The following is a 24,142-nucleotide window of genomic DNA, read 5'->3' on the forward strand; positions in this document are numbered from 1 at the left end:
TGGTTACAGGTATTTTGTTCTTATTGATCTGTGGGGACAAGCAGTCCAGTTAATCATTTATGATGCCAAGACTGGGAATTTAGAGGGTCTGTGTCTGGCCTGGTCATAGATAAACAAGGGAGCATCTGGGAGTCTTATCCAAGTTATATGGGAAGTCACTGGTTCTTTCCAGTAGGGTGTTTTCTGGAACAAAAGTGTGGAGGGATTCCTTAACTTTCACTATTTCTAGGAGCAAAGGGCTAAGATAAAATTCAGTACTGTCAAGAGTCAGGATTGAAATGGCTAGATCATATGGTAGGTGTATGTTTAACTCTCTTCATACACTGCCAAATGGTTTTCGCTCCTGGTGGGACTATTTGATAATCCCACCCCATTCTCCTGCCTCAGCCTCCCGACAGGCGCCACCAACACGCCCCGCTACATTTTTTTTTGTTTAATTTTTAGTAGAGACGGGGTCTCACCGTGTTAGCCAGGATGGTCTCGATCTCCTGACCTCGTCATCTGCCCGCCTCAGCCTCCCAAAGTGCTGGGATTACAGGCGTGAGCCACCGCGCCCAGACACAGGTTCCATTTCTATATCTGTGGTTACCTTCTGCAAGCTAGGCTGAAGTCCCAAGCTCCAGACCCATGTCTCCGACTGCTCACCGTTCAATGCCCTTTGGATGTCCCATGCAAATCGGAGCTCACCATCCTCTCCCCAGACCCGCTGCTCCTCCAGAAGCCCCGTCTCCATGAATGGCCCTGCACCTACCGGGCTAGAGACCCAGGAGTCGGCCTTGTACCTCCTTCCTTCTCACTTCCACCTCCTGTCATCCAGAGCTGTCAGTTCTTCCTCCTGAACATCTCTGCACACTCACCTTCTCCGCCACCCACCACAGCACCACTGTTCTCACCTGCACCACCCACCCAGACACTTTTCCTTAGACGGGTGGCCAGAGAAAAACTTCTCAAATAGAAGTCGGGCCATGGCACGCCAGTGAGGACCTTCCAGCGGTCTCCTGTGCACTTACACGAGGTCCAGACTCCTTCGTAGGACAAGTCAAGCTCTTGACGATCTAGTCCTTGAGTAATGGGGGGCCTCTTGCCCAGAGCCCCTCACACTCTTCAAAGCCGGCAGCTGAAGAGCTGAGCTGTGGCTGGCTGTGGAGTTCAGCCGCCGCTCCCTGCACGCCCGCCCTCTGCAGGGGACGCAGCCCCGTTTCCCCGCTTCCCCACCTGCGCCCAGTGGTGCTGCCGAGAGTGGCTGGGAAACGCCGGGCTTCGGGGTCAGGAGCGCCAGCTCCACTGCTCACCGCCTGTCACTCTGGGAAAACAGCTCTGGCGCCAGGCTCCCCGTAGGTAAAACGGGGGCAGTCATCCCTCCCCTCCTCAACCACACCCGTCAGAATCAGAAGCCACAAATCATTCTCCGCCACCCAGCACCCGCCTCGGTCTCCTCCACCACTTTCCCCACCGATGGGAAGACGGGAACGGCGCCAGGCCCAGAACAGGGCGGAGACTGGATGAGGCCAGCGAAGCGCCCAGGGACAAACGTTCGGGCAGCGCCCACTCTCGGGCTCGGGCAAGTGCAGAGTCGCTCCGAGAGCCACCGTCTCCCGAAGACGCGGCAGGCGCCGGGCTGTGCCTGGAGCCCGAACACCCCCGGAGCAGCCCGCCCCGCGCTGGGCCCGCGTTTCCGGGATTGGCGTGCTGCCGGTGGCCACTGCCTGTGACGTCATCGGACGCGCCCGCTTCTCTGTGGAGTGCGCGCCGAGCGGCCCTGGGTTCGCCGCGGCTGTAGTTCCCCGGCTGGCTGCGGTCACTGGTGTCAGTGCCTAGGCGCCCGCCGCCCTTGACCTCCGGCCCCGCGAGCCCTAACTCAGCGCAGGAGGACCGGCCTCCGCCGCCAAGTAGACCTGTTAGGGGAAAGTGGGCTGAGCAAGAGGGTCTGGGTTAGGTCGGAAGGGTGTCCCTGGCGCAGGCCTCCCGCGGAGGGCAGAGCTGGAACCAGGTCCCAGGCTGCTACCGACCGTACGGACGGGGCGGACCCGTGTGAGGCCCCACTAACTGCAGGGGATGGAGCTGGGCATATGGGGAAACTGGAGGTTTCCAGGCGAGTGGACGGTGGGATGGGATCCGACGTGCACACCCACGTTTCAGGCTACTGTTTCCACCTCATGTCGCCGTCCCTTTGCTTACGGACTCTCGCAGAGTTGGACTGAGCTCGGGCCCTGTGACTTAGTGGTGGTTGCAGAAGCCCCAGGGCCACTTTCTGACTGGCACCTTGGGCACCTGACGTCGTCCCTTCGAGTCTCAGTGTCCCCTTCTGTAAAGTGAGGGCGCGCTACCTGAGGGGACCGCTGTCAGGTTGGAATGAACCTGCATGTGTGTGTCACGTGGGAAGGGAACAGGCAGTGGGGCCTGGGGTTCTCTTGGAGCGCTGGTAACCAGCCTCGTCCCTGAGGCAACAGCCAGAGGGCGCCTGTACTTTCACCTTATGAAGTATAGCAGGATAAAATACAAGCCTGGACCACTTCCCATGTGGTGTGCAGGGAACTGTTGACGGGGCAAAGGGCCTTGGGCTATAGTCCTAGGAATTTCAGGGATCCTGATGATGGCTCTGGGATCCTCCATCTCCTGGATCCTGCGTTTTTCTCTGCAGGCTCTGATGCTGGTGTCTGGTAGAAGAAGGTTGCTCACAGCTCTGCTGCAGGCTCAGAAGTGGCCCTTTCAACCCTCCAGAGACATGAGACTAGTACAGTTCCAGGCACCCCACCTGGTGGGGCCTCACTTGGGCCTGGAGACAGGGAATGGTGGAGGGGTTATCAACCTCAATGCCTTTGACCCCACACTCCCGAAGACGATGACACAGTTCCTAGAGCAGGGAGAGGCCACCCTCTCAGTGGCAAGAAGGTAAGTAAGTGGGCAGCATCGCCCTGAAGCAGCTGCCCTGGTTCCCCCGCACCCTCCCACCGCATTCCTGTTCTGGGAAACAGCACCAGCAGGTAGTTCTTTTGCAAGGGAGCAGAGTAACCCCACCTTTTATTTCTCACCTGTTCTCTTAAAAGATCCTTAGAAATCTTATGTAATAACATCTTCAGTTTTCAGAGGAGAAAACTGAGGCCTAGGGGAGGTGATTAACAATTTCAAGGCCGTACATTTGGTGCTGGAACCAGGACTCTCTACTTCATCACACTGCCTCCTCTGGGAATGAAGTCCTGGACTGACTGACGGGTCTGGGCCAGGGGGTCCTAAAAGGCATCTTATGCAGCTGGGGGAGTGATAGAGACTCCCAGCTCCTACAAGGAGAGAGGACTGCAGGGAGGTTTTTTACAAGACAGTTCCTGGATTTGGACTAGATTAGGTGAGAGCGTCCCTGAAGCCTGGACCCCTACAGAATCTGGTCTAAGGAGCTGATGAACAATAAGTTAAAAACACGTTAAGATGTCGTTTTCATCTATTAAAATAGGAAAAAATACAAATGTTTCACGGCTCACAGTATTAACAGTATGTTCCCATATTGCCATATTCCGCAAAGATGAGAAACCTCCATGTCCCTCATTAGGGACTTGGGTATATCTCTATACAGCAGTAATATACAACCACAAGCAATAAAGAGGACGCCTTCTATGTATTGTTACATATTGTTAAGGAGAGATCTCCAAAAGCAGTTGTTTTTGTCAAAAGTGTAAAGATTGGTGCTGTCATTTGCATACAAAAGGCTGGGAGAAGAATATCCATAGAGTAGCTGCGAAGAGCCAGGGGAACAGGGGAACCAGAAGGGAAACGGGAGACCTTTCTGTGTCTTCCAGTTTGTATCTTTTACATGGACATGAGTTACCGAAGCGGGAGAGGAAATCAACACTGGAAAAATAAAAGCCCTGCTCTGGTATCAAAGGACGATAGCTCGGCTTGATTTTCATACTGACTCCGATGGTTGATAGAGCTAGGAAATACATTTCAAAAAGCAAAACCTGTAGCTGCTGCAGGATCTGCCCAACCTGCCGGGATTGCTGACCTGTTCCCAGCCAGACCCTCTCACCTGCTGTGGTCTCTACAGAGCCTTGGCTGCCCAGTTGCCAGTCCTACCACGATCGGAGGTAACCTTCCTGGCTCCAGTCACACGGCCAGATAAGGTGGTGTGTGTGGGCATGAATTATGTGGACCACTGCAAAGAACAGAACGTGCCTGTGCCCAAGGAGCCCATCATCTTCAGCAAGTTTGCCAGCTCCATCGTGGGACCCTATGATGAGGTGGTCCTCCCACCAGAGAGCCAGGTCAGTGCCTCCCCACGCCCTCCCTCGTCACTGGGCCATCGCAAGGGCGTTCTGAGCTCAGTGTTCAGCCTGCTGGAGCCAGCTCTTGCTCAATAGTACATTCAGCAGGGGATTACTCTAGGGGATTATACACTCAGTAATAACGGTGGCCTTGGAAAAAAAAGTTAATGTGTGTGTTTTCCTGATTACAAAAGCAATACACCTTCACTGTAGGTAAAATAGAGATAAACATTTAAAAATTACGTCACCGTAGTCTCACTGCCCAGGGCTTGCAATATTAATGTTTTTCTGTCTGCCCAGTGTTTCTCCACTCCTGCATATGTTTATACTGTACATACACTTATCTTTTACTTAAGACTCCATCAGAAGCATTTTTTCATGCCATTAAATATTCTCCCTGACATATTTAGGTTACCATGGAATTCTGTGTTGTACAGGGTAGTTTATATTCCTGAGTACCTTACTGCTGGATACTGTTTCCAGTTTTTGGCTTCCATAAATAAATGTCGCAATGAACATCCTTATGTAGAAAAGACTTTGCATGTCCATTAATACATTATTACTTCCTTTTTTGGGTTTTTTCTTCTTTTTGAGACAGAGTCTTGCTCTGTTGCCAGGCTGGAGTGCAGTGGTGCTATCTTGGTTCACTGCAACCTCTACCTCCTGGGTTCAAGTGATTCTCCTGCTTCAGCCTCCTGAGTAGCTGAGACTAAAGGCGCATGCCACCACGCCTAGCTAGTTTTTGTATTTTTAGTAGAGATGGGGTTTTACCATGTTGGCCAGGATGGTCTCGATCTCTTGGCCTTGTGATCTGCCCACCTCAGCCTCCCAAAGTGCTGGGATTACAGGTGTGAGCCACCACGCCTGGCCTTAGTGTTTCCTTTGAATAAACTCTTAGGATTTGAATATATTAAACTATAGGCAGTATTTCAAAACTTTTAAGAAAATCTCCCATTTGTCCTTTAAGCAAATTGTAAAAGCAATTTACACTTCCATCAATAGTGTATATACCCTTACTAACACTAGTTACTTTTTCTCTCAAATTTTTATTTTAGAAATGTCTTGGAAATTGTAGAAAAGCTGAAAACATAATACAGTGAATGCTCATATATTTTTCACCTGGTTTCACTATAAACATTTTGCTGTATTTGCTTTCTCTCCCTTGCCCTCTCCCTGCCTTCCACGTGCAAACACATTTTTCTTTATTTTTTGCATGGGTGGGGTGAAGGAGACCTTTGAAAACACATTACAAATATTAAGACAATTTAGTCATAAAAACTTAAATAGACATCTTATAAGGACAATGGCTTGCATGACCATACCATTATCACAGCCAAGAAAATTAACTTGAATAATATTTAACATGAAACCCAGTTGCCACAAAGATGACTTTTAATTTGGTTACTTTGTTGCTCTGTGATCAACTAAGGCCACACACTGTATTCAGTTTTATCTCTTTAGTAGTTTTAACCTAGAACATGGTTCCATAGACTTTTACTTAAAGGGCTGTATGAGTCTGTGTTCATGCTGCTGATAGACATATCCGAGACTGGGTCATTTACAAAATAAAGAGGTTTAATTGGACTTACAGTTCCATGTGGCTGGGGAAGCCTATCGTGGTGGAAGGTAAAGAGGAGCAAGTCACATCTTAGGCGGATAGCAGCAGGCAGAAAAGAACTTGTGCAGAGAGACTCCCATTTTTAAAACCGTCAGATCTCATGAGACCCATTCACTGTTGTGAGAACAGCACGGGAAAGACCCGCCCCCAGGATTCAGTCATCTCCCACCGGGGCTTCCCACGATATGTTGGAATTATGGGAGCTACAAGATGAGATTTGGGTAGGGAAACGGCTAAACCATATCAAGGGCCAATTAGTAAATATTAGGCTTTGAGTGTCAGATGATCTCTTTTGCAGCAATTCAACTCTGCTGTTGTAGTGTGAAAACCACCAGGGACGATACAGAAATGAATGGTGGGTTTCCATTCAAACTGTTATAGCAGACAGTGAGCTGGCCATAGTTTGCCAACTCCTGATCTCAAACATGCTCCCTGCCCTTTCCTTGAAGAATCCAGTTGTCTCATAGCATGTTTCACAGCCTAGGTTTGTCTGGTCATTTCTTCATGATTAGTGTCAGGGTAAGCATTTTTATCAAGAGGTCTACAAAGATGTTATACATTTCCCATTGCATCCCACTGGGAGGCTCATGTCAGTGGTCCCAGAATTTGACCACTTGGTTTAGCTGACATTCACTAGGTCCCTCCATTGGAAAGACGCATTTCCATTTTTGTAATTAATAAGCAGTCTATGAGTGGTAGTTTGAGATCACATAACTAACTTACTGCCCCATCTTCTTATCCAGGAATCCTGTGGTCATCCTGACTGAATCCATTATTGCATTGGGGGTTAGAGGACAATGACCTTTTTTTTTTTTTTTTTTTTTTGAGACAGAGTCTCGCTCTGTTGTGCAGGTTGGAGTGCAGTGGCATGATCTCAGCTCACTGCAACCTCTGCCTCCTGAGTTCAAGTGATTCTCCTGCCTTGGCATCCCGAGTAGCTGGGATTACAGGCGTGTACCACCACACCTGGCTAATTTTTGTATTTTTAGTAGAGACAGGGTTTCACCATGTTGACTAGGCTGTTCTTGAACTCCTCACCTCAGGTGATCTGCCCGCCTCGGCCTCCCACAGTGCGGGGATTACAGGCGTGAGTCACCACGCCCGACCAAGATCAATGACTCTTCTCAATCATGCCTTCTGTTTTTATTGGCCGGCATTCTTCTATGAAGAAAAGCTGCCTCTCCTCTTTATTCCTGTGTCTTCAATATCACTGTGAATTCATGATTTTTGTTTTTACTCAATTGTTTGTAATTCATCATTTACATTCTTTAGGTGACCTCAGTTTGGCCAGTGAGGGGCCTTCAAGTTGGCTCCATTCCCGTCACTTTTTGTATATCCTAGCTTTTTGACCAAGATGTTCTAGTCTTATCATGTACTGTCTGTCTCGGACCTGGAATTAGCCATTTCCCCGAGGAACCCGGTGCTTCTTAATGGGGAGTGGTATTAGAGACCAACATCTGGGTGTCAGGTGTACTCATACCAACTGGTTATCATCAGAAAGAGCTGCCAATTTTAAAGGCCAAATTATATCTATTTTGTAGTTGTATTTTATGGATTATGGGAGAGGCTGAGCATATTTTCATGTTTTCTGGCCATGTCCATTGCCTTTTTGTGAATTGCTTACTCAAGTCCTTTGTGGGATGTCAATCTTTTTCTTACTAAAGTGAGTTAACAACATTACAGCATTTAGAATAGTGCCTGACACACAGTAAGGTTACATATTGCTAGAGGATATTACTTCGTATTTATTCTTCGTTAAAAGTATCCAGAGTAACTTTTAAACTCAGTGCGCCGGACACGTGTTGCTCTTCTGCAGTCACAGTGGGGAGAGGACCTGTGCCTGCATCCCGTGATGCTGTCTGCCACTGCCCAAAATGTATGGGTCTGCAAGTCACAGGTCCCTTGTCATTCACTTGGCTCTGGTTCATGGTGATGGCAAACATGGGCTGGCACCTAAGCCCTAATGACAAAGGTCCAGGCCCTTCAGCACCGTGTGCAGCCTCTCAGCATGGACAATGGGCCCCAAAGCCACTGCAGCTCACTGTTCCTCTCCCACCCTACAGGAAGTAGATTGGGAAGTGGAGCTGGCCGTGGTCATTGGAAAGAAAGGCAAGCACATCAAGGTGAGGTGGAAAGGTGGGGCTCCCAGGCCAGGGTATAGCAGAGGCCCCAGCTCCTGCCTCTCCCAGTGCTGACCTCTCACCAACACACGGTGCCAGCTGTCCCTGACCCTGGGAAGCAGTCAGCCTCCTTGCTCCCTGACACTGCCTTGCCCTTCACCCACCTTTGGCTGGCCCTGGCTACTAACACGGGATAACAGCTTAGAGATCCTTTGCCAAAGGTGTTGGTGTCACCCGTGATCTAACCTCCTGTATGGCCATATCCCCTGCCCCATAGGCCACAGATGCCATGGCCCACGTGGCCGGCTTCACTGTGGCCCATGACGTGAGTGCTCGTGATTGGCTAACGACACGCAATGGGAAACAGTGGCTGCTGGGGAAAACCTTCGACACCTTCTGCCCTCTGGGCCCTGCCTTGGTGACCAAGGACAGTGTAGCAGGTAGGTCCCTGGACCCTGCCCCCTTGTACCTACCATTGCACAGATGAACAGCGTTCCAGGGAGGAGCGTGGGTTCAGGTACATGCGGCACCTGCCCTCCCTGGCCACCCTTTCACTGCTGACTCCACACAGGCCAAGTCTCTTACCCTCAGCCATGAGTTCTCCCATGGGCTTCCTTCCCAAGCGCCCTAGAGGGAACACAACTGCAGAGAATGTGAAACTGCAGGAAGTAAAGTGCAAAGAACACTGAGCTGATGGGTGGATCAGGCTTCCTGTGGCTGCCACCATCTGAAACGATCTAAGTTGAGCATCGTGGAGCATAGTTATCACAAGGCCCTGGCATCTTCCACAGTACAGGACATGAGAGCCCGTGTGACTCACCCAGGCATTGTGGAAACAGAACAGCACCGACCACACACAGTGAGGAGACAGCGCCAGGACGGGAGCAGTGCCCCAGAGGGCAGAGCGCAGCCTCTTAACACAGCCGCCCACAACTGTGGTGGAGATGGGGGGAGGTGTCCCTGTGGGCCAGCCATGCCAGGATGCCAAAGACCCCATTACCTCACAGCACCCCATGCAGAGTCCTCAGTAAAGTTAAATTGTGTTTTAGCTGCTCTACTTAGGGGGGTAGAACACTAGGACCACCACCAGCAGTTGAAAGTGCTGGTTAGCCAGGATGTTCTTACACTAATCCATCCCCTGCCAACATCCAGTACACGAGGCTTTACGGTCCCGGCTAGAACCATTACCTCACTGGTTTATAGATGCTAAGTCTTTTTTGTGTATTTGTTTTGTTTTGGGTTTCTTTTTCTTTTTCTTTTCTTTTGGAATGGTCTTACTGTGTCACCAAGGCAGGAGTGCAGTGGCCCAATCTCAGCTCACTGAAGCCTCAATATCCAGGGTTCAAGCGATCCTCCCGCCTCAGCCTCCTGAGTAGCTGGGACTACAGGCATGCATCACCACGCCTGGCTAATGTTGTTATTATTTTTTATAGAGACAAGCACTCACTACGTTCCCCAGGCTGGTTTTGAACTCCTGAACTTAATCAGTCCTTGCCTGCTTTGACCTCCCAGAGTGCTGTGATTACAGGCGTGAGCACCAGGCTTGGCCCTGCCCAGGAGCCATTTTTGTATCTACAGGTGTCATCCTATGCTGTAGACAGATGCCCTTTTTTTTTCAAGGCAAAAACCCGAGCCATTTTTCTCTCCCTCTTCAGAGTCTGGAACATCCTCTCAACTCAGCCCTGTGACTACTGCCTGGGGCTCTTGGCAGGGATGCAGGGAGGCCTGAAACGGCCAATGTCTATACAGAAAGTTCTAATGTAGAGCACTGAGTCAATGTGGGCACAAAGCCCTTTCACCTGGCAAGTCACAAAGCTCCGCTGCAGTTGTGTTTATGAAATACGGGGGGGGGGGGGGGGTTGAGGGGGGAAAGGGATAACCCCAAGGTACCATCTTTGCATTTCAGATCCACACAACTTAAAGATCTGCTGCCGAGTGAACGGGGAAGTGGTCCAGAGCAGCAACACCAACCAGATGGTATTCAAGACGGAGGACCTGATAGCCTGGGTCTCCCAGTGAGTGCCAGGGCCTGTCCTGCCAGTCCCACTCCATCCGCCCACATGTGGAGGCTGAGCTGAGCCCTCCACCCTTGGCTGTGACCACCTCAGCCAGCCCCTGGTCTCACCGGGTCCTTTGGCTTTGCTCCAGGTTTGTCACCTTTTACCCAGGGGATGTCATCCTGACTGGGACCCCCCCAGGTGTCGGTGTATTCAGGAAACCTCCTGTCTTTCTCAAGGTAGGTTAGCGAAAAGGAAAGAGAGCAAGGGCCCCGAAGGCCTGGCAGGCTTGGCTCAGACTTGAGAAGTACAGGCTTGTGTGGATGTGCGTGTGTCTGACGGAAGGGCTGACACCCTCATGGCCTGCTCTGTTGCAGAAGGGGGATGAAGTCCAGTGTGAGATTGAAGAACTAGGTGTCATCATCAACAAGGTGGTGTGATGGCTCCTGCACAGGCCCTGGACATAGGATGGGGGCATCTGCTCCCGCTCAGCCTAGCCCAGGGAAAGGCCCAGTGACAGGTATGGGCAGGTGCCGGCCCTGCAAGCCGCCTCTTCTGGGTAGAAGGGAGAAGGACAGAGCTCTCTTCAATAAATTTGTCAGGCCAAAGCAGCAGCTTGGCTTCTACTGTTTGTCTTCTTTTGGGCTTTGTTTCATGGGACAAGTCGGGGCATTTTGTGGGACTGGGGAAGAAGAGAGGAAATACACACGCATACGCCACAAAGATACTCCTGGGCTTGGGAAAAGACAACCTGTCTGGTCCCCTTGTTTATCACATCAAAGGAGGAAGAAAGCAAGAGATGGCAAGGGACAATCAAGCCTCAATGATTGTATTTATAGACCAGCTAAGGGTTTGCAGCCTCCTCTCCGTCTTCTGCCTCTAGGACACAGCTGTGTTGTGGGGCTGAGAAGTCTCGGCACAGGCTCCTTCTCACAGTTCTAGCTACAAATGAACTGCCGGATAAACTGTTCTAGTTTTTGCTGATTCTCCCGGCTGGCAAAAGTAGGGGACAGGTGGAGCCTGGGGCCTGCAGGGCTCGGCATCTGCTGCAGAACCTGGGCCATGGAAGATGGGCCATGAGTACCCTCAACACAGAGACTGTGTCCACCGAGCCCAGGGACCAAGCCTGTCCCCCAGAAACCTGCTGTGAGACCTCTGGCCCCTTAGACCTCAGTGTTTGAGTGCAAAAGCTGCCTCAAAGCAGCCCTAATACCCCACCTAGAAGGAAGAGCCAGTGATTTGGGAGACCAAGAGGCAGGAAACCATCCCATCTTCTCCAGCCCATCACCACGTATGTTGCTGGAAGACACCAAGTAAATCCTAGGGTCTTAATGAGATACCATCACGCCAGCCCTGTGGGGTGATGGGGACATAGCTGGGTTTCCCTGAGCCACTCTATCGGGGTGGGAACGGGGACAGAAGATGGTGACACTGGCTCCTCTCACCCCTAGGTCTCTGAAGGTCCAGATAGCACTGATGGCGAGCTTTCGGTCCGCACATTCTGGAGAGGAGAGAGGTGAAGGCTCTAGGTAGGGAGGACAGGGAGCCACTGGGCACAGGGTTCTCTCCTCTTGTGTAAAGCAGCAGCCCAGGGAGGGCTAGAGCTCAGACTGGACAGAAGACCCTCTGAACTCTGCAGCCGCCTTCCTAGAGTTGGGTTCACTGTCCGGCAGGGGGCAGCAACCACCAGCAAACACCCCTGCCTCCAGGAGCCTGGGCTGACTGGCTGGGACTCACCAAAGATCCCTTCTTCCTGGGCGGTGGCCTGGAGGAACTGGAACAGCTGCTCTGTGTAGCCCGACTCTGCGGAAAAGAGAAGACCTAGACCTGGTGCCCTACACAGACAGCCTGCCTCGAGGACTGCAAGGGAACAAGGGCCTCACCAGTATCGGGCAGCTGGCCCTGGTGGAGGAAGGCGGCAGCCTGTGCAAAGGCCTTGAGCAGTGGGCTGAGCAGGCGGCAAAGGAAGAGAAAGAAGTCTGGGCAATGTGACTGCTGGCTGAGCTGGAGGGGACAGGACAGGGTAAGCGCAGCTCCCCACCACTTCCCTACCACCTCCCTCCAGGGGCAGCTTCTTGAAACACACCCTGAAGTACCGGCCCTCAGCCTCTTCAAAGTCATCACTGTCACTATCAGTAAAGTCCCCACTCGGTTTCCACAGCAGCTTCCTGCTCAGTCGCTGTCGCCCTGTGTCACAGGCTAACCGGGAGCCTGGGGTCTAGGGGCCATGAAGCCATAGTTCTCTGACAGGCTGGCCAGGGATCAACCCTATACCCCCAGACCAGGTACATGCAGGTGAATCCAGTAAAAGCAGACCTAGAGACCCAAGAGGATGGCCAGAGCCATGCCACAGCACCTGCTGGGCCAACTTGCAGAGTGGGAGGAAGTGAACTCCCACCCTCAAGGGCAGTGGCTGTGTCGCCAAGAAATGTGGGGAGCAGGAAGTGTGCAGAGAACCTCAGAGGCACACATGTCCAGTGCTATCCAGAGAGAGAGACAGAACCGGGGCATAGGTGGCCATTTCCCAAGGCACGGAGCGAGGTGTGAGCTGGGCTTCCCCGCTGCAAGGCCAGGGGCAGTCCACCCCCACAGCACACACAGGGCAGAGGAGGAGCCTGGGGCAGCTGGCACTCAGGGTGTGAGGCTGGAGGATGCCAGGCCCAAGGGAAGGGTCTTGTCTCCAGCTGCCCTGCCTACCTCCTCAGCGACCAAGAGCCCGCACTGGATGAGCCGGTCCAGCACCTCCTGACAGTAGCAATAGGAAGACTGGCAGGGCTGGGGAGAAAAAGGCACCCATATGGCCTCAGGCAAGCCAGGCACATGATCAGGGGCCTAGCCAAAGGTCGGGCAAGGCCAGATCTACCACCCAGGAGGTTTCAGAGGTAGGGCTTGGGCAGGGTTGGGCCATTCCTGCCACCAAGAGGGGAAGGCCTAGGAGCAAGTGGGCCATAGGGGAGGCCTGACCTTTAGCAGCAGCAGGTCTTGCGGCAGCAGGTGCATCAGCAGCAGGATCTGGCGGTACAGCTCATTCTGGCTCAGCAGTAATATGCCCTGCAGCTCCCAGGGCCCCTGGGGTGGCACTCTGCCTGCCAGCAGCCCCCGCACTGCACAGGCTGGGGGAGGTGGGTCCATTATGAGGATGAAGCTGTTCCTTTCACCACTGCACACACATCCCACCTACCCCGTGCACCTCAAGACTCACCGCCCACAGCCTCGCTCAGGAAGACGGGCAGCAGCTCAGCACTCAGCCGTGCCAGCTGCGTGAGGCCTGGGCCAGGCCGCGGCACCACCAGCAAGTCACCCTGGCGGATGCGCAGCAGGGCCACGTGCGCCCGCAGCAGGCTCAGAGAGTGCTTCAGCAGGCTCCGCAGCTGCCCAGAGAAGCCTACATCAAAGCCACGCAACAGTATCTCCTCCGTCAGCCAGGAGAACTCCCCCAGGAGCTGTGACAGGAACACGCCCTGGGTGGGCAGAGCAGGCCTGAGCAGGAGAGCCACACCCCACCCCCCGCCCAGGTCCCCACCACGTGGCACCCGCTACCTTCTGGTGCTTGAAGAGCAGCAGTGTCGCCATGATGGCCGTGCTCATCACTGCAGCGCTTCCCACACTGGCTGGAGTGGGGCGGGGTCGGGGGTGGAGATGCTGGTCAGGGGTTGAGGCCCAGCAGCCTGGTCCCTCCATTATCTGGCAAGTCTTCCTAGCCACACATCCCAGCTCCACCCCAGGGATGGGGAATGTACACCCGGAGCAGTGGCTTTTATCACACAGGCTGACAGCCAGGCCAGGAGCTCGTCCTGGGGCCCACACACCAACCCACAGCCTCTACTACAGAGGGCCACTGGAGACAATACTGATGGCTCGCTCTATAAGGGCCCTCTGCACAGGCGCTCTGCTAAGCCCTTACACGTATCATTCCATTCAGTTAACACCATCCCCATCCAAGCTAAGGAGACTCCCCTCAGAAGGCAGGGCTGGGTGTGGCCTTGGGGAAGCAGCTGCAGCCTCCTGGCCTCAGGCCACCATCTTTGTGCATGCACTTAGCTGCTCCCTCATGCCAGCCCTGGCTGCCCTGCTCCTCCTGTAGGAGGAGGGTTCCATTCTTCACATGTCCCCAAGGTACCATAGAGGGTCTCATGTGCAGACACTCACTTGGAATGGAGAACCCTGGTGACTGGCTGACCCAGAGAGGGGACGATTCAGGGACCCGCCCCCAAAGGCCCAGATCTGGTTCACTCTCACCACTCAGGACATGACAGCTGAGTCTCCTGACCAGGAGCTGGTCCTCTTCCTTGAGGGCCAGGAGAGGCCCAGTTATGGGAGTCCACTCCTGCTCCTTCTCAGTGTCTGGGACAGCAGTACTGAGATAGAGACAGATTACAGAATGAAGGGACCAAACACAAAAACAGCTGTGGGAAAGCCTAGAGCTTTCTAAAAGGTAAGGGTGTTTCCCCTCTCCCAGCCCCAGGATAGAGGATGGCTTCTATAAACCCCAGTCCCTTCCACGCCTCTGTGCCATATTCTCACACTCAGACTACTGGAAAGGCGGGTGCCTGGAACTATCCAAGATGACCCCAGAATATGTGGTGACGGAGGTCTGCTAGTGTGTGTATACTAGGGGGGATACAGAAGCTGGTGCTGAAGGGCTGCCTGCCTTGCCCCTGAGACCGCACGATCCCATGCCCCTACCATTGGCCCAGCACGATGGGCTGCAGTAGCTGCTCCAGGGTCTGCCGGCCGCCCCAGCAGCTTCTGGCACTGACGATGTATTCCTGCCCAGGACAAGGCTCTTAGGTGGCCTGCGCTGGACTATCAGGAAACTTGCACACAGCCCACTGGAAGTAGGCAAAGCTATCCCTGCAGTGGCTTCGAGAGCCAGACTGCCAAGATGCCTAGGACAGACCCCTTAGGTACTCCCAGGCTTCCCCAGCTGACTCCATACCTGCAGGGAGAAGGGCTGAGCTAGGTGCACCCTGGAGCAGATCCGGCGGCTGCAGCCCCAGTGGCTCCACAGGCTACGTAGCACAGCCAGAGCTCCTGTCCACAGCCCCAGGGGGGCCGAGGCCTGCAAGGAGGGAGAGGATGACTATAGTCGCCAGGGGCACTGCTCTGGGGTGGACATCAGGGCTGCCCACCCATCCTGGTCTCCAGAGGTATACTCTGGTCCCAGCATGCTCATTTTATCTCAGGCCCAAACTGGTGCATGACCTTGTCCCAAGCTCCTCTTTTCTTATCCATGACACAGGAAAAATCCCTCCCTATCAAGGTCTTCAGAGGATGAAATGAGATGATGGTAATGGCCTTGGCAGGTGCTGCCAGATGATTCCTTTGTACCCCCAGCAGCCCTAAGAGAGACTCAGCCACAGGACACAATATTTTGCCTCCTATCTGGAGCTGGTGTCCACCCAGGGGCCCAAGGGCTAGAGGGTCTCACGTTCTCACATGGTATATGTCACACAGTGCATCCGGAACCAGGTCATAGGTGACGGCCACTGGTACCAGCAGAGCATCTGGGACGATGCCCACCTGGACTGCCTGCACCACAAACCCCAGCCAAGCCTGGCCCAGGGCTGACAGTCGTGGCCCTGGGGACTCAGGAGGTTCCTCCAGGAAGATGAGCAGGGGCTGTCCACTAACCAGCAGCTGCTCTATGACCTGGAATAAGTGGGGACAGGGGGTGTTAAGGCCAGAGCAGAAACGGACCCCTGTTCTCTTAGCCTGGCCCATATGTAACCACTGGGGGCACTCACCGCCTGGACCACAGCCCTTGCAAGGAGCCCCTCAGCGCTGTCCAGGGAGAGGTTGGCCTCTGGGGGCAGGAAAAGGCCCCCAAGCTTCCTCAGGAGAACTCTGTGGGACATAGGGCAGAACTTGATAAGGAAAGGGGCTCTGGAGATGAGAATGAACGGGCTAGTGAGAGTCTCAGCTTCCCCACGGCCAGCCTGTGTCCTACTTGAATACCCTGAGGTGAAGTCATGGCCCTAGGCCCTGTGGCTGACCCCTCCATCTAAGCCCCACAGGCCAGACTGCTGTATGGTTGGGATGAGAGAGGCCACAAAGAGGGCTTTAGCAGGGAGCTGCTGCCAACACACCCCAATACACACCCCACCCCAGCCTGCGGCTTCTCCCACGTATGTCTAGAGGCAAAAGCTTTTTACCTGAGGGCAGGGGAGCAGGCGCGGGAGTCCCAGGCCACACGGAGCACACCCAGGCCCTGGGAGAGCAGCATAAAGGGCAGCAGGATCCCGTCCAGGAGGGTTTTGTGAGTAGAGAGGAGGACAAGCGGCGAGCCCTGCTCCAGGGAGAGCCAGAGGGAAGTGCCAACCTGCCCCACCCTGAGGACACAGGCAGCCAAAGACCCAGGGCAGCCCGAGAGAGGGAGGGTCCAGCTGAGAGTTCTTCCTCTGAGCACATTTCCCAAAGGCAAAGGAGACTTTAGACAACTTTTAAGGTAACTGCACTGATGCACTGACGTAATGGTTGTTAAGACCATGATGGAAAGACGTTAGAGGAAGCCCCGTGGGAGCAGGGCCGTGAGACATAAAGGGAAGGTCGGCAAAGAGCAGGGGATTTTTCCCACCAGCTGATGGGGACTGGACTGCTGTATGGCTGGGAGCAGAGAGGTCAGGAAGCAGGACCAGATGGGGGCTGCTCCTGACTTACGGGCTTGGCCCAGCCTCTGCTCTTCTGCTCCCACCATCCCTATCCCAATGGAGGGCGGGCCTTACTGCCTGGGCGGCCTTCTGGACCATCTTCATCTGACCCTTGTGGAGCTGCACATTCAGGAAGAGGCAGTTCAGGAACCGCAGCAGCGCCCAGCTGAACAGCCTGGGGAGGGACACCAGGCCTGAGGTGCGGCAAGAAGTGACGCTCGGCCCGGGGCACTTGGAGGGCCACCCAGTGCTCCTCTAAGGCAGGCCCCACCACTGTCCTCATTTTACAGAAGAGGAAAGTGAGACTCAGGGAAGCTACAGAACTGCTTCATGGTAACGAACACTAAGAAGTAGCAGTGCTGGGACTGGAAGTTCTGACACCACAGTTCATGCCCACTAGACGCTGCTACTCTCCCACGACCTCATGGTGCAGCTGCCTCACATCAGAATCAGAGCATCTGCCTCCATTTACCCTAAAGGAGACTAGAGGACCAAGCCTCTCTCCAGGCAGAACCTAGCCTGTTCTTCGCAAACTGCCAGGAAAGGTCAAATAAAAACGAAGGACTAGTGATAGAAGAAGGAAAGGGGACAACTGCAGGGGTAAAATCCTTGGTGGGCAGGCGGGTGGGGTTGTCCATCCAGCCCAACAGGAGGACCGGCTCTATTTATTTGTTAAGACAGGGTCTTGCTCTGTTGCTCAGGCTGGAGTGCAATAGCACGAACTTGGCTCACTATAACCTCTGCCTCCTGGGCTCAAGCGATCCTCCCACCTCAGCCTCTCAAGTAGATGGGACCATAGGCACGCACCACTGTACCCAACTAATTTTTTGGAGAGACAAGTTTGCCCAGGCTTGTCTATGTCGCCCAGGCTGGTCTTGAGCGCTTGGATGATCCACCCTGTTCGGCCTCCCAAAGTGCTGGGATTACAGGCATGAGCCACTGCAACGGTGTAGGACCAGCTTTAATTTAGGACAGATACATAGCTGCAGTAGCAGGGAAATGTGGCGGATAAGCAGCAAGTCCCCATGTGATGGCTTTTATCTTTCTGTGAAGCATGAGATGCGGCATCAGTTGACACTGGATAAGTCTAAGAAGGAGCAGGCTAGATGGGAGCCCTGGAGGGTGCCATGTGTCCCTGTGATATTTGCACTTAGCAAGGAAACCAGTCCACTGGTGTGTGTTTCTCTAGCAATGCTGGGCTGCTGAGGTGCAAAGAGAAGGCAGACAGTCGGGGGTCATGCCTATGATTCCCTCACAAGAGCATTACTCGCACCCTGAGCCTGCAATCTCAGCTAGGCTCGGAGGGAAGGCAACACAGACAGGGAGGCCGATGGCTGATGTCAAGGGACATCAAGGGACTAGAAATCTTGACAAAGTCAAGGAATTGTCACAGTGGAGGGCTGGCCAAGGTCACCAACAACCTCTACTTTCTGTCCTTGCTCAGTTGGCCACTCAGCATATTCAAGACAGCTGAGCTTGACACACGCTGCCCGAGCCCTGCTGCACTCAGGGACTCATTCCTTTCCTCGGCTTTAAACACCGTGTGTGCCAAAGCTTCAGTGTCTCTGGCCCCAACCTCTCTCCTGAGCTCCAAGCTCCTACATGCAACTGCCTCCTCAGTGTCTCCACAAGCATGTCAAGTACCAAAACTCTCTGTCCAGATTAGCTTTCTGGGCCAACTCACTTCTCCCAAAGCCTGTTCTCTGTACATACCACCAGAAAGTAGGCTAGAAATGGGGCTGTCCTGTAACTTCTCCAGTTTCCCTCACTGCCCTTTCTCCCACCGTCCAGTCCATTAGTGAGTCCTGTTAATGTCATCTCGATCTCTCAATCCACTTTTCAACCTCTACTGTCCACCATCATCTCGCACCTGGACTAACAAAACAGCCTTCCAGATGCCCTTCTAGTCTCCACCCTTGACCCTAATCCACGATGTCGTCACTTCCCACTTAAAACCTTGCAGCTGCTTTTCACTGCACTTGGAGATATGGTCCAAACTTGCACAGCTTTACATGATTTGATCCCTTCTGCCTCTCGATTTCACCTCCCACAGCTCTCAAACCCTCACCTGCTGGCTTCCAACCAGGTCAGCTTCTTGAGCAAACCTAGTCCCTCTCCTGCCCAAGATCAACACTCAGGCTATTCCCTCTAGCAAGACTGTTCCCCTCATTCTTGTACCCTCAAGGCTGGCTCCTTTTCCTCCTCTTGGCTCTGGCTTAAACAGTCTCTTTGTCCCCTTACTGGTATTCTGTCTCAGCCCTGTTCCTTCCTTCTTGCAGCCACGCGTATCTCTGTTTGCCCCTCCATTTCCCTGGAACAGTGCACTGCATGTAACAGAAGCTCAGACCTGTGCTGGGGAATGTGGGGATGGGAGGCGGTGGTGAAGGCAGGCTGCAGGCCACTCTGGTAAACACTACCCAGCTCCCTAGGAGGAGAGTTCAGCACTTCCCCACGCCCAGCCAACACCCACTCTCCAGAAGGACAGTCCCCAGCCCAAGGATGAGTGCCCCTCAGCACAGTTACCTGACCAGGAAGGGACGGGGTGAGGCCTGGATGTGACCCAGGATGCGCTGTACCTCTTTCTTCACAAGGTCAGGAGCCTGGCCTTCGCCAGCGCCTCCTGGGACCCTCCCTGAGAGGAGGTTCTGCACCCTGTGAGGGGGTTGGGAGGAGTGATATGAGGCTGCAGCAGGGAACGGCCTCCAATCTTCACCCTTCTCCTTAAGGAAGGGTCCCAGGCAAAGCTCATGCTCTAGAAGCCTTGCCCCAGCCAGCCCTCTGAACCACCCCTACCTACTGTCATTGTCATCCCATTCAGGATCCCAGAAATGCCAGCCAGACCTCATTCCCTGCCTCCTCACCCGGTGCTTTCCACGATCTTCTGTGGGGCATCCTGGCAGGGGGGGATGTGCTGCTCCAGGGACCACAGGAAATAGCAGAGCCTCCGAACCAGCCAGCCCCGAAACCTGGGTACAGCTCCCAGAGCAGGAGGGAAGATCGTTCAGAGAGCCCACCTCCACCAGGGCTCACAGAGGGCTATTCAATCAGAAAGGGACCACACCCCAGTCCCATGTCCCAGGAACACCTGAGCAGGAAGAGGAACTGCCTGTCCATCTGTGCCCCATTCCCACCCCTCACCCTGCTGAGTCAGGGACAGGTTCACAGCCTGAAACACGGTGGGCAATCCACACATGCTCACAGAAGGAACTGCAGGAGAGCTCCACGTCTGCCCCTCCCTGCAGGCTTGTGGAACAGAGGACGGGGCCCTTCTTTTTCTATCAGCAAGAAAATGGCACCAAAAAGCAGGGCCCCAGCAGCCCTGCACCCAAGGGGCCCTGTCCCCAACCCTGCTCCAGTCTGTAGCTCTGACTACCTGGTGTTCTCCTCCTTCACCAGGATCACACTGCAGAAGCCTAGGTCCGTTATGCTTCTGTGGAAGAGGGACTCCTGCCAGAGAGGTGGAGAGACAGCATGTCTTGGGGGACCTTTGCAAACTGGCAAAGAAAAGCCCCTGTGCTGCCCTCTGGTCTCTGCCTGGTGGCCTGCCAAGTCTTCCAGGAGAAAACATTACAGCACCGTATTTCCCAAAGGCGTTTGACTCCAGATCCTAGGCTGGCTCAGGAAAAAGGGGCCCATGCTCAAAACTGAAGTGCTGTATCCTGTACAGAATCACCCTTTCTCAGGTGGCATATGAAAGTCTCCAGGAAGTTATCTTCTCAACAGCAGAGAACAGGCAACCCGGGTCTCCACGAGAAATCTGGGCCCCCTCACCACCATCACGTGACACGAACCGAAAAAGAGGTCTTCAAGCATAAGCTGAGTGCTGGGGAAGTCTGAGTGGGTGGTGTCCCCAAAACTGAACAAGAAAACTCACACGGGCATGATGAGACCCCAGCCCCCTGGGCACACCCTACCACACTTAGGCCCCTTTGCACTTCTCCCACCCAACTCTCCCAGGCCTGGGAACAAGCCACAGCCCAACACACAACCAATCCCAGTGCACCCCTTCCCCTGCAAGACAGAGGCAGAGGCATGGGGCAGGGAAGAGCCAAGCCTGGAAGGGCATAAAGGAAGCAGCTTCCCAGAGCTTTGGCTCCGAGAACCAAGCTTCCTGGTCGCGGCCTGGCCCTACCATCACTCACCCAGCTCTTGGGGGTGCAGGTCTGGCAACAGCGACCCACAAAGGGGCGATACTTTCCCAGGAATGGGGTGATAGCTTCCAGCTTCATCCCAAAGCCTGAGGACCACAGGCTAGTCTGGAAAGGGCAATGAGGAGAGATGAGAGGACTCAAAGTCCTTGGCAGGAGAGAGGGAAAGATGGAGCGACAGAGGCTCTAGAAGTAAGGGGCACAGCAGAAGGGGTGGCAGAGCAGAGGGGATTTGAGGAATGGGACGAGCCACACTACCTCTCGGCCACTGGGGCTACTCCTTGGCTGAGTCTGGCGTCTGCCTTCCAACATGGTGGCCATGAGAGCCTAGAAGAACCACGAACCAGTCACCTCTGCCACTCTCCTTCTCCCCACAGAAACCTGAGCCAGGAAAAGGTACAAGGATGGAGCCATAAGAATCTGAGCTATAATCCAGGGACTCCTGAAGTAACTGCAACTCCCCCATCACAGGACAGACAGACATCACTTAGGCCATCAGCGGTAAGGAGAACCTAGGCTGGAAACTAGGGGCTGGCTCAGATCAAGGCCCTGCCCCACACCCACTGGTCCCACAAAGGAGCCAGCTCTTCTCAAAAAGTCTCACAGTAGCCAGGTCAGGGCCCTCCTCAGGCCAGTATGAGAGGGATGGGTTGTCTTACCATGCACACCCACCCTGCCATCTCCTAGCACAGATGAGGGCTCTACCGGAGATGCTGATCTTTTCTGTGCAGAGGGAAAGAATAAGGGCTGGACTGAAAAGACGGAGGCATGAGACTGCAAAGGAGGAAGAAGACTATCGCCATGAGGCTACCAGGTCCTTCTCAGCTGCCCTTCCCCTCCCCACCAGGAGACAGCCCTGTAACCACCCAAACATATGGGAATGTGGGCTGGCTAATAGAAGAGGGACAACTGGGGGTCAGAACACAGAGGCCTACTCGCAAGAATGAGCATCTAGTTGAGGACAAGACAGACTTTTCCACAATCATTCCCCTCTCATATTAACATTCTCCACAGAAGACGCCACTTGTATCTCCTCAGCCCCTCCATCCCACCACGATATTTCCCTCAACTAATAAATATCTATGTTCCTTCAAACAGCACTGAACGCCTCCTGGGTCAAAAATTGGGGCCTAGAAGCCCCTCTTCCCTATTTCCCAGCATGACCCTGATGAATAGGCTGCTCTAATCATGTTTCCCCATCCCCACCACACTGTAATCAGGCCTATCTGGGACCCTCTCCTTTCCCAGCCACTCACCCAATTCTGCCCAGGGTTCTAAGTCCACGATGCTTCTGGAAGACCCTCTAAGCCCTCCCTCTCCTCCTTGGGTTCCCCAGCCCAAGCCTGCCGGACAAAGAGCCATTCGAAGCCCCCCTCCAGGACCATGGTTTCATCTCCCTACGTGGTTGGAGTGTCCTGAGGGCAGGGGCTCATCTCTGTATGTCCAGCAGTCCGCCCTGCGTGCAAGAGGGAACCAGGCAGAGCCAGCTGACCCACAGTAACGTCCTCCCAAAAGTTCTCCAGGCACGTTCCTCCTTTCCCCAGTCAGCTCAGTTTCCCGACATGAAGCCAATCAATAATGGGATCAGGATCCTGCAGTGCCCGGGGTCTGGGGGGCCACGGGAGGCTCATCCCAAAGGCACTCCGTATCTTGACAATGTTCGCATAGCCCTGTTCATAGACACATGCTACAGCAAGGCTACAAGCCGAGGCCTGTGGTGAGTCCTGCCTGCTCTGCAAGGCGGATATCTGTCCCTTAGCCGAAGACCACCCCCAATCCCCAAATCCAACCCCATTAGTTCTGTGCTAACTCTACGGAAGCAGAGTCAAAGCTAGGGCAAGAGGTTACCCCCATCTGCCAATTACCTCAACGACACAGCTCAAGACTCCTACAGCAGAGGATGTAAACTGGCACCTCGAGGGTAAATTCAACTCATATATATACTCACTCGCGGCCGCCTGCAGCAATCCCCTCACACCGCGGGCCACACACACGCGCACACACACATATATTTCTTTGACTATACAACGCGCTGAGACCTTATGAAGTAAAACCAACGTTTAACAGCAGAGGGCTTGTTACATACATTTTTTAAAAATCAAGGTTTCCAGTCGCGGTTGTAATGGAAAAAGCTGAGCTCTGGCATCTGAGCACACACCCCACAGGGCCCAGCTGGCCGCCGCTGTCCCCGTAGCCCGACCGCAGGAGCCCTCCCGTCTGCCTCCACCTTGATGATCATCGACGCCTGAGCCCGTGCACATCTGCGCGTTCAGCCCTTGATCAAGGGTCAGACTCTAAACCTGCCCCCTTTGGGAATGTTCGCGCCCTACAGAGAGCCGCGAGAGAACTCCACCTTCCCGGCTCTGCTCCAACGCGGCCGGCCGCGGCGCCCCACAGCCCCGCCCAGGGCCCCTCAGGCCTCGGCTCTCTCGCCAGACCGTGGCAGGCGCTCCCCGAGCTACCCCAGATACGCGAAGGGCACCTGCCCCACGTCAGGTCCTGGAGGCCCCCTCCGGATGGAGGAGGACCAGGTGCCCTGGACCTTGAGGCAAAGCGGGGCTCTCCAGCGCCGCCCCCAACCCCACACCCCGCAGGGGCTCATTCCCGCCACAGGCCCCGCATTCCCGCCACAGGCCCCGCATTCCCGCCACAGGCCCGCCAGGGACTCATTCCCGCCACAGGCCCGCCAGGGACTCATTCCCGCCACAGGCCCGCCAGGGGTTCATTCCCGCCACAGGCCCCGCATTCCCGCCACAGGCCTCGCATTCCCGCCACAGGCCCGCCAGGGACTCATTCCCGCCACAGGCCCCGCATGGCCGGCGCTCCCTCCCCTTCAACTTCTGCCCAGTGCCCAACAGGCCGCTCAGACCAGGCTCTTGAAGCAGGAAGGCCCCTGGATGATCCTGGTCGGCGTCTGACCTGGCCTAGCCAGGGAGTGGCCCCCGCGCCTCTCACCTCACACCAGCCGCCAACTCCCGCCAAAGCAGTAGCTCCACTAGGCGGCCGGAAGGCGTGGACTGCCCAGGGGAAGGCGCGCACCGCCCACCTCGGCGCGTCCGGCTAAAAGGCAGCCCCGAGAACCAATTGGGATGCGCGCTGGTCCAGAAGCCCCGCCCTGCGCCCCGTGCTCCGCCGCGCTGGCCGTGGGCACATGACCTGTGCTCAGTGGGCGGCCTGCTCGCTTCAGGTCTCTGTGCTCGGTGGGCGGCCTGCTCGGTTCTCCGGTCTCTGTGCTCGGTGGGTGGCCTACTCGCTTCTCCGTCTCTGTGCTCGGTGGGCGGCCTGCTCCCTTCTCCGGTCTCTGTGCTCGGTGGGCGGCCTGCTCCCTTCTCTGGTCTCTGTGCTCGGTGGGC

The 24,142-nt window shown here is 54.7% G+C and overlaps 2 protein-coding genes across 8 annotated transcripts; one reads left to right on the forward strand and one right to left on the reverse strand.

The window, feature by feature from the left end:
* The first annotated feature begins 1,728 nt into the window (after nucleotides 1-1,728).
* LOC119623674 (oxaloacetate tautomerase FAHD2B, mitochondrial) lies at nucleotides 1,729-10,605 on the forward strand. Of its 5 annotated transcripts, none has more exons than XM_073023182.1 (8): nucleotides 1,729-1,889; nucleotides 2,642-2,892; nucleotides 4,040-4,256; nucleotides 7,938-7,997; nucleotides 8,272-8,434; nucleotides 9,901-10,009; nucleotides 10,143-10,230; nucleotides 10,369-10,605. In XM_073023182.1, the coding sequence occupies exons 2-8, from the start codon at nucleotides 2,648-2,650 to the stop codon at nucleotides 10,429-10,431; spliced, it is 945 nt and encodes a 314-aa protein (XP_072879283.1). In that variant the 5' UTR covers nucleotides 1,729-1,889; nucleotides 2,642-2,647; the 3' UTR covers nucleotides 10,432-10,605. The 5 variants fall into 5 exon arrangements, with proteins under 5 accessions (XP_072879283.1, XP_072879287.1, XP_072879284.1 ...); XM_073023186.1 differs by having other exon boundaries at nucleotides 1,739-1,806; XM_073023183.1 differs by having other exon boundaries at nucleotides 1,762-2,031.
* A 199-nt stretch (nucleotides 10,606-10,804) lies between these two features.
* On the reverse strand, nucleotides 10,805-23,808 carry GPAT2 (glycerol-3-phosphate acyltransferase 2, mitochondrial). 3 transcript variants are annotated; one of them, XM_073023176.1, is made up of 22 exons: nucleotides 23,745-23,808; nucleotides 21,048-21,170; nucleotides 20,784-20,897; nucleotides 20,015-20,088; nucleotides 19,503-19,607; nucleotides 19,165-19,293; nucleotides 16,717-16,816; nucleotides 16,147-16,280; nucleotides 15,739-15,838; nucleotides 15,431-15,643; nucleotides 14,931-15,053; nucleotides 14,678-14,760; nucleotides 14,231-14,349; nucleotides 13,532-13,602; nucleotides 13,194-13,452; nucleotides 12,956-13,104; nucleotides 12,689-12,766; nucleotides 12,078-12,209; nucleotides 11,875-11,995; nucleotides 11,729-11,794; nucleotides 11,437-11,492; nucleotides 10,805-11,046 (listed from the first exon to the last, which is right to left on the reverse strand). In XM_073023176.1, the coding sequence occupies exons 2-22, from the start codon at nucleotides 21,108-21,110 to the stop codon at nucleotides 10,930-10,932; spliced, it is 2,406 nt and encodes an 801-aa protein (XP_072879277.1). In that variant the 5' UTR covers nucleotides 21,111-21,170; nucleotides 23,745-23,808; the 3' UTR covers nucleotides 10,805-10,929. The 3 variants fall into 3 exon arrangements, with proteins under 3 accessions (XP_072879277.1, XP_072879278.1, XP_072879279.1); XM_073023177.1 differs by having other exon boundaries at nucleotides 14,234-14,349; nucleotides 23,745-23,799; XM_073023178.1 differs by lacking the exons at nucleotides 11,875-11,995; nucleotides 12,078-12,209 and having other exon boundaries at nucleotides 10,939-11,046; nucleotides 23,745-23,799.
* Nucleotides 23,809-24,142: the final 334 nt, after the last annotated feature.

This window comes from Chlorocebus sabaeus, chromosome 14, assembly GCF_047675955.1.
Source record: "Chlorocebus sabaeus isolate Y175 chromosome 14, mChlSab1.0.hap1, whole genome shotgun sequence".
Lineage (NCBI taxonomy): Eukaryota > Metazoa > Chordata > Mammalia > Primates > Cercopithecidae > Chlorocebus > Chlorocebus sabaeus.

Excerpts from the sequence above, each read along its gene's own strand:
- LOC119623674 (XM_073023182.1), top strand. The coding sequence starts at position 2,648 with ATGCTGGTGTCTGGTAGAAGAAGGTTGCTCACAGCTCTGCTGCAGGCT. Across the intron at positions 4,257-7,937 it reads TCCTCCCACCAGAGAGCCAG|GAAGTAGATTGGGAAGTGGA; the intron begins GTCAGTGCCTCC and ends CCCACCCTACAG. Across the intron at positions 8,435-9,900 it reads GACCAAGGACAGTGTAGCAG|ATCCACACAACTTAAAGATC; the intron begins GTAGGTCCCTGG and ends TTTGCATTTCAG.
- GPAT2 (XM_073023176.1), bottom strand. The coding sequence starts at position 21,110 with ATGGCCACCATGTTGGAAGGCAGACGCCAGACTCAGCCAAGGAGTAGC. Across the intron at positions 15,644-15,738 it reads CAAGGGCTGTGGTCCAGGCG|GTCATAGAGCAGCTGCTGGT; the intron begins GTGAGTGCCCCC and ends CACTTATTCCAG. Across the intron at positions 14,761-14,930 it reads CTCAGCCCTTCTCCCTGCAG|GAATACATCGTCAGTGCCAG; the intron begins GTATGGAGTCAG and ends TGTCCTGGGCAG.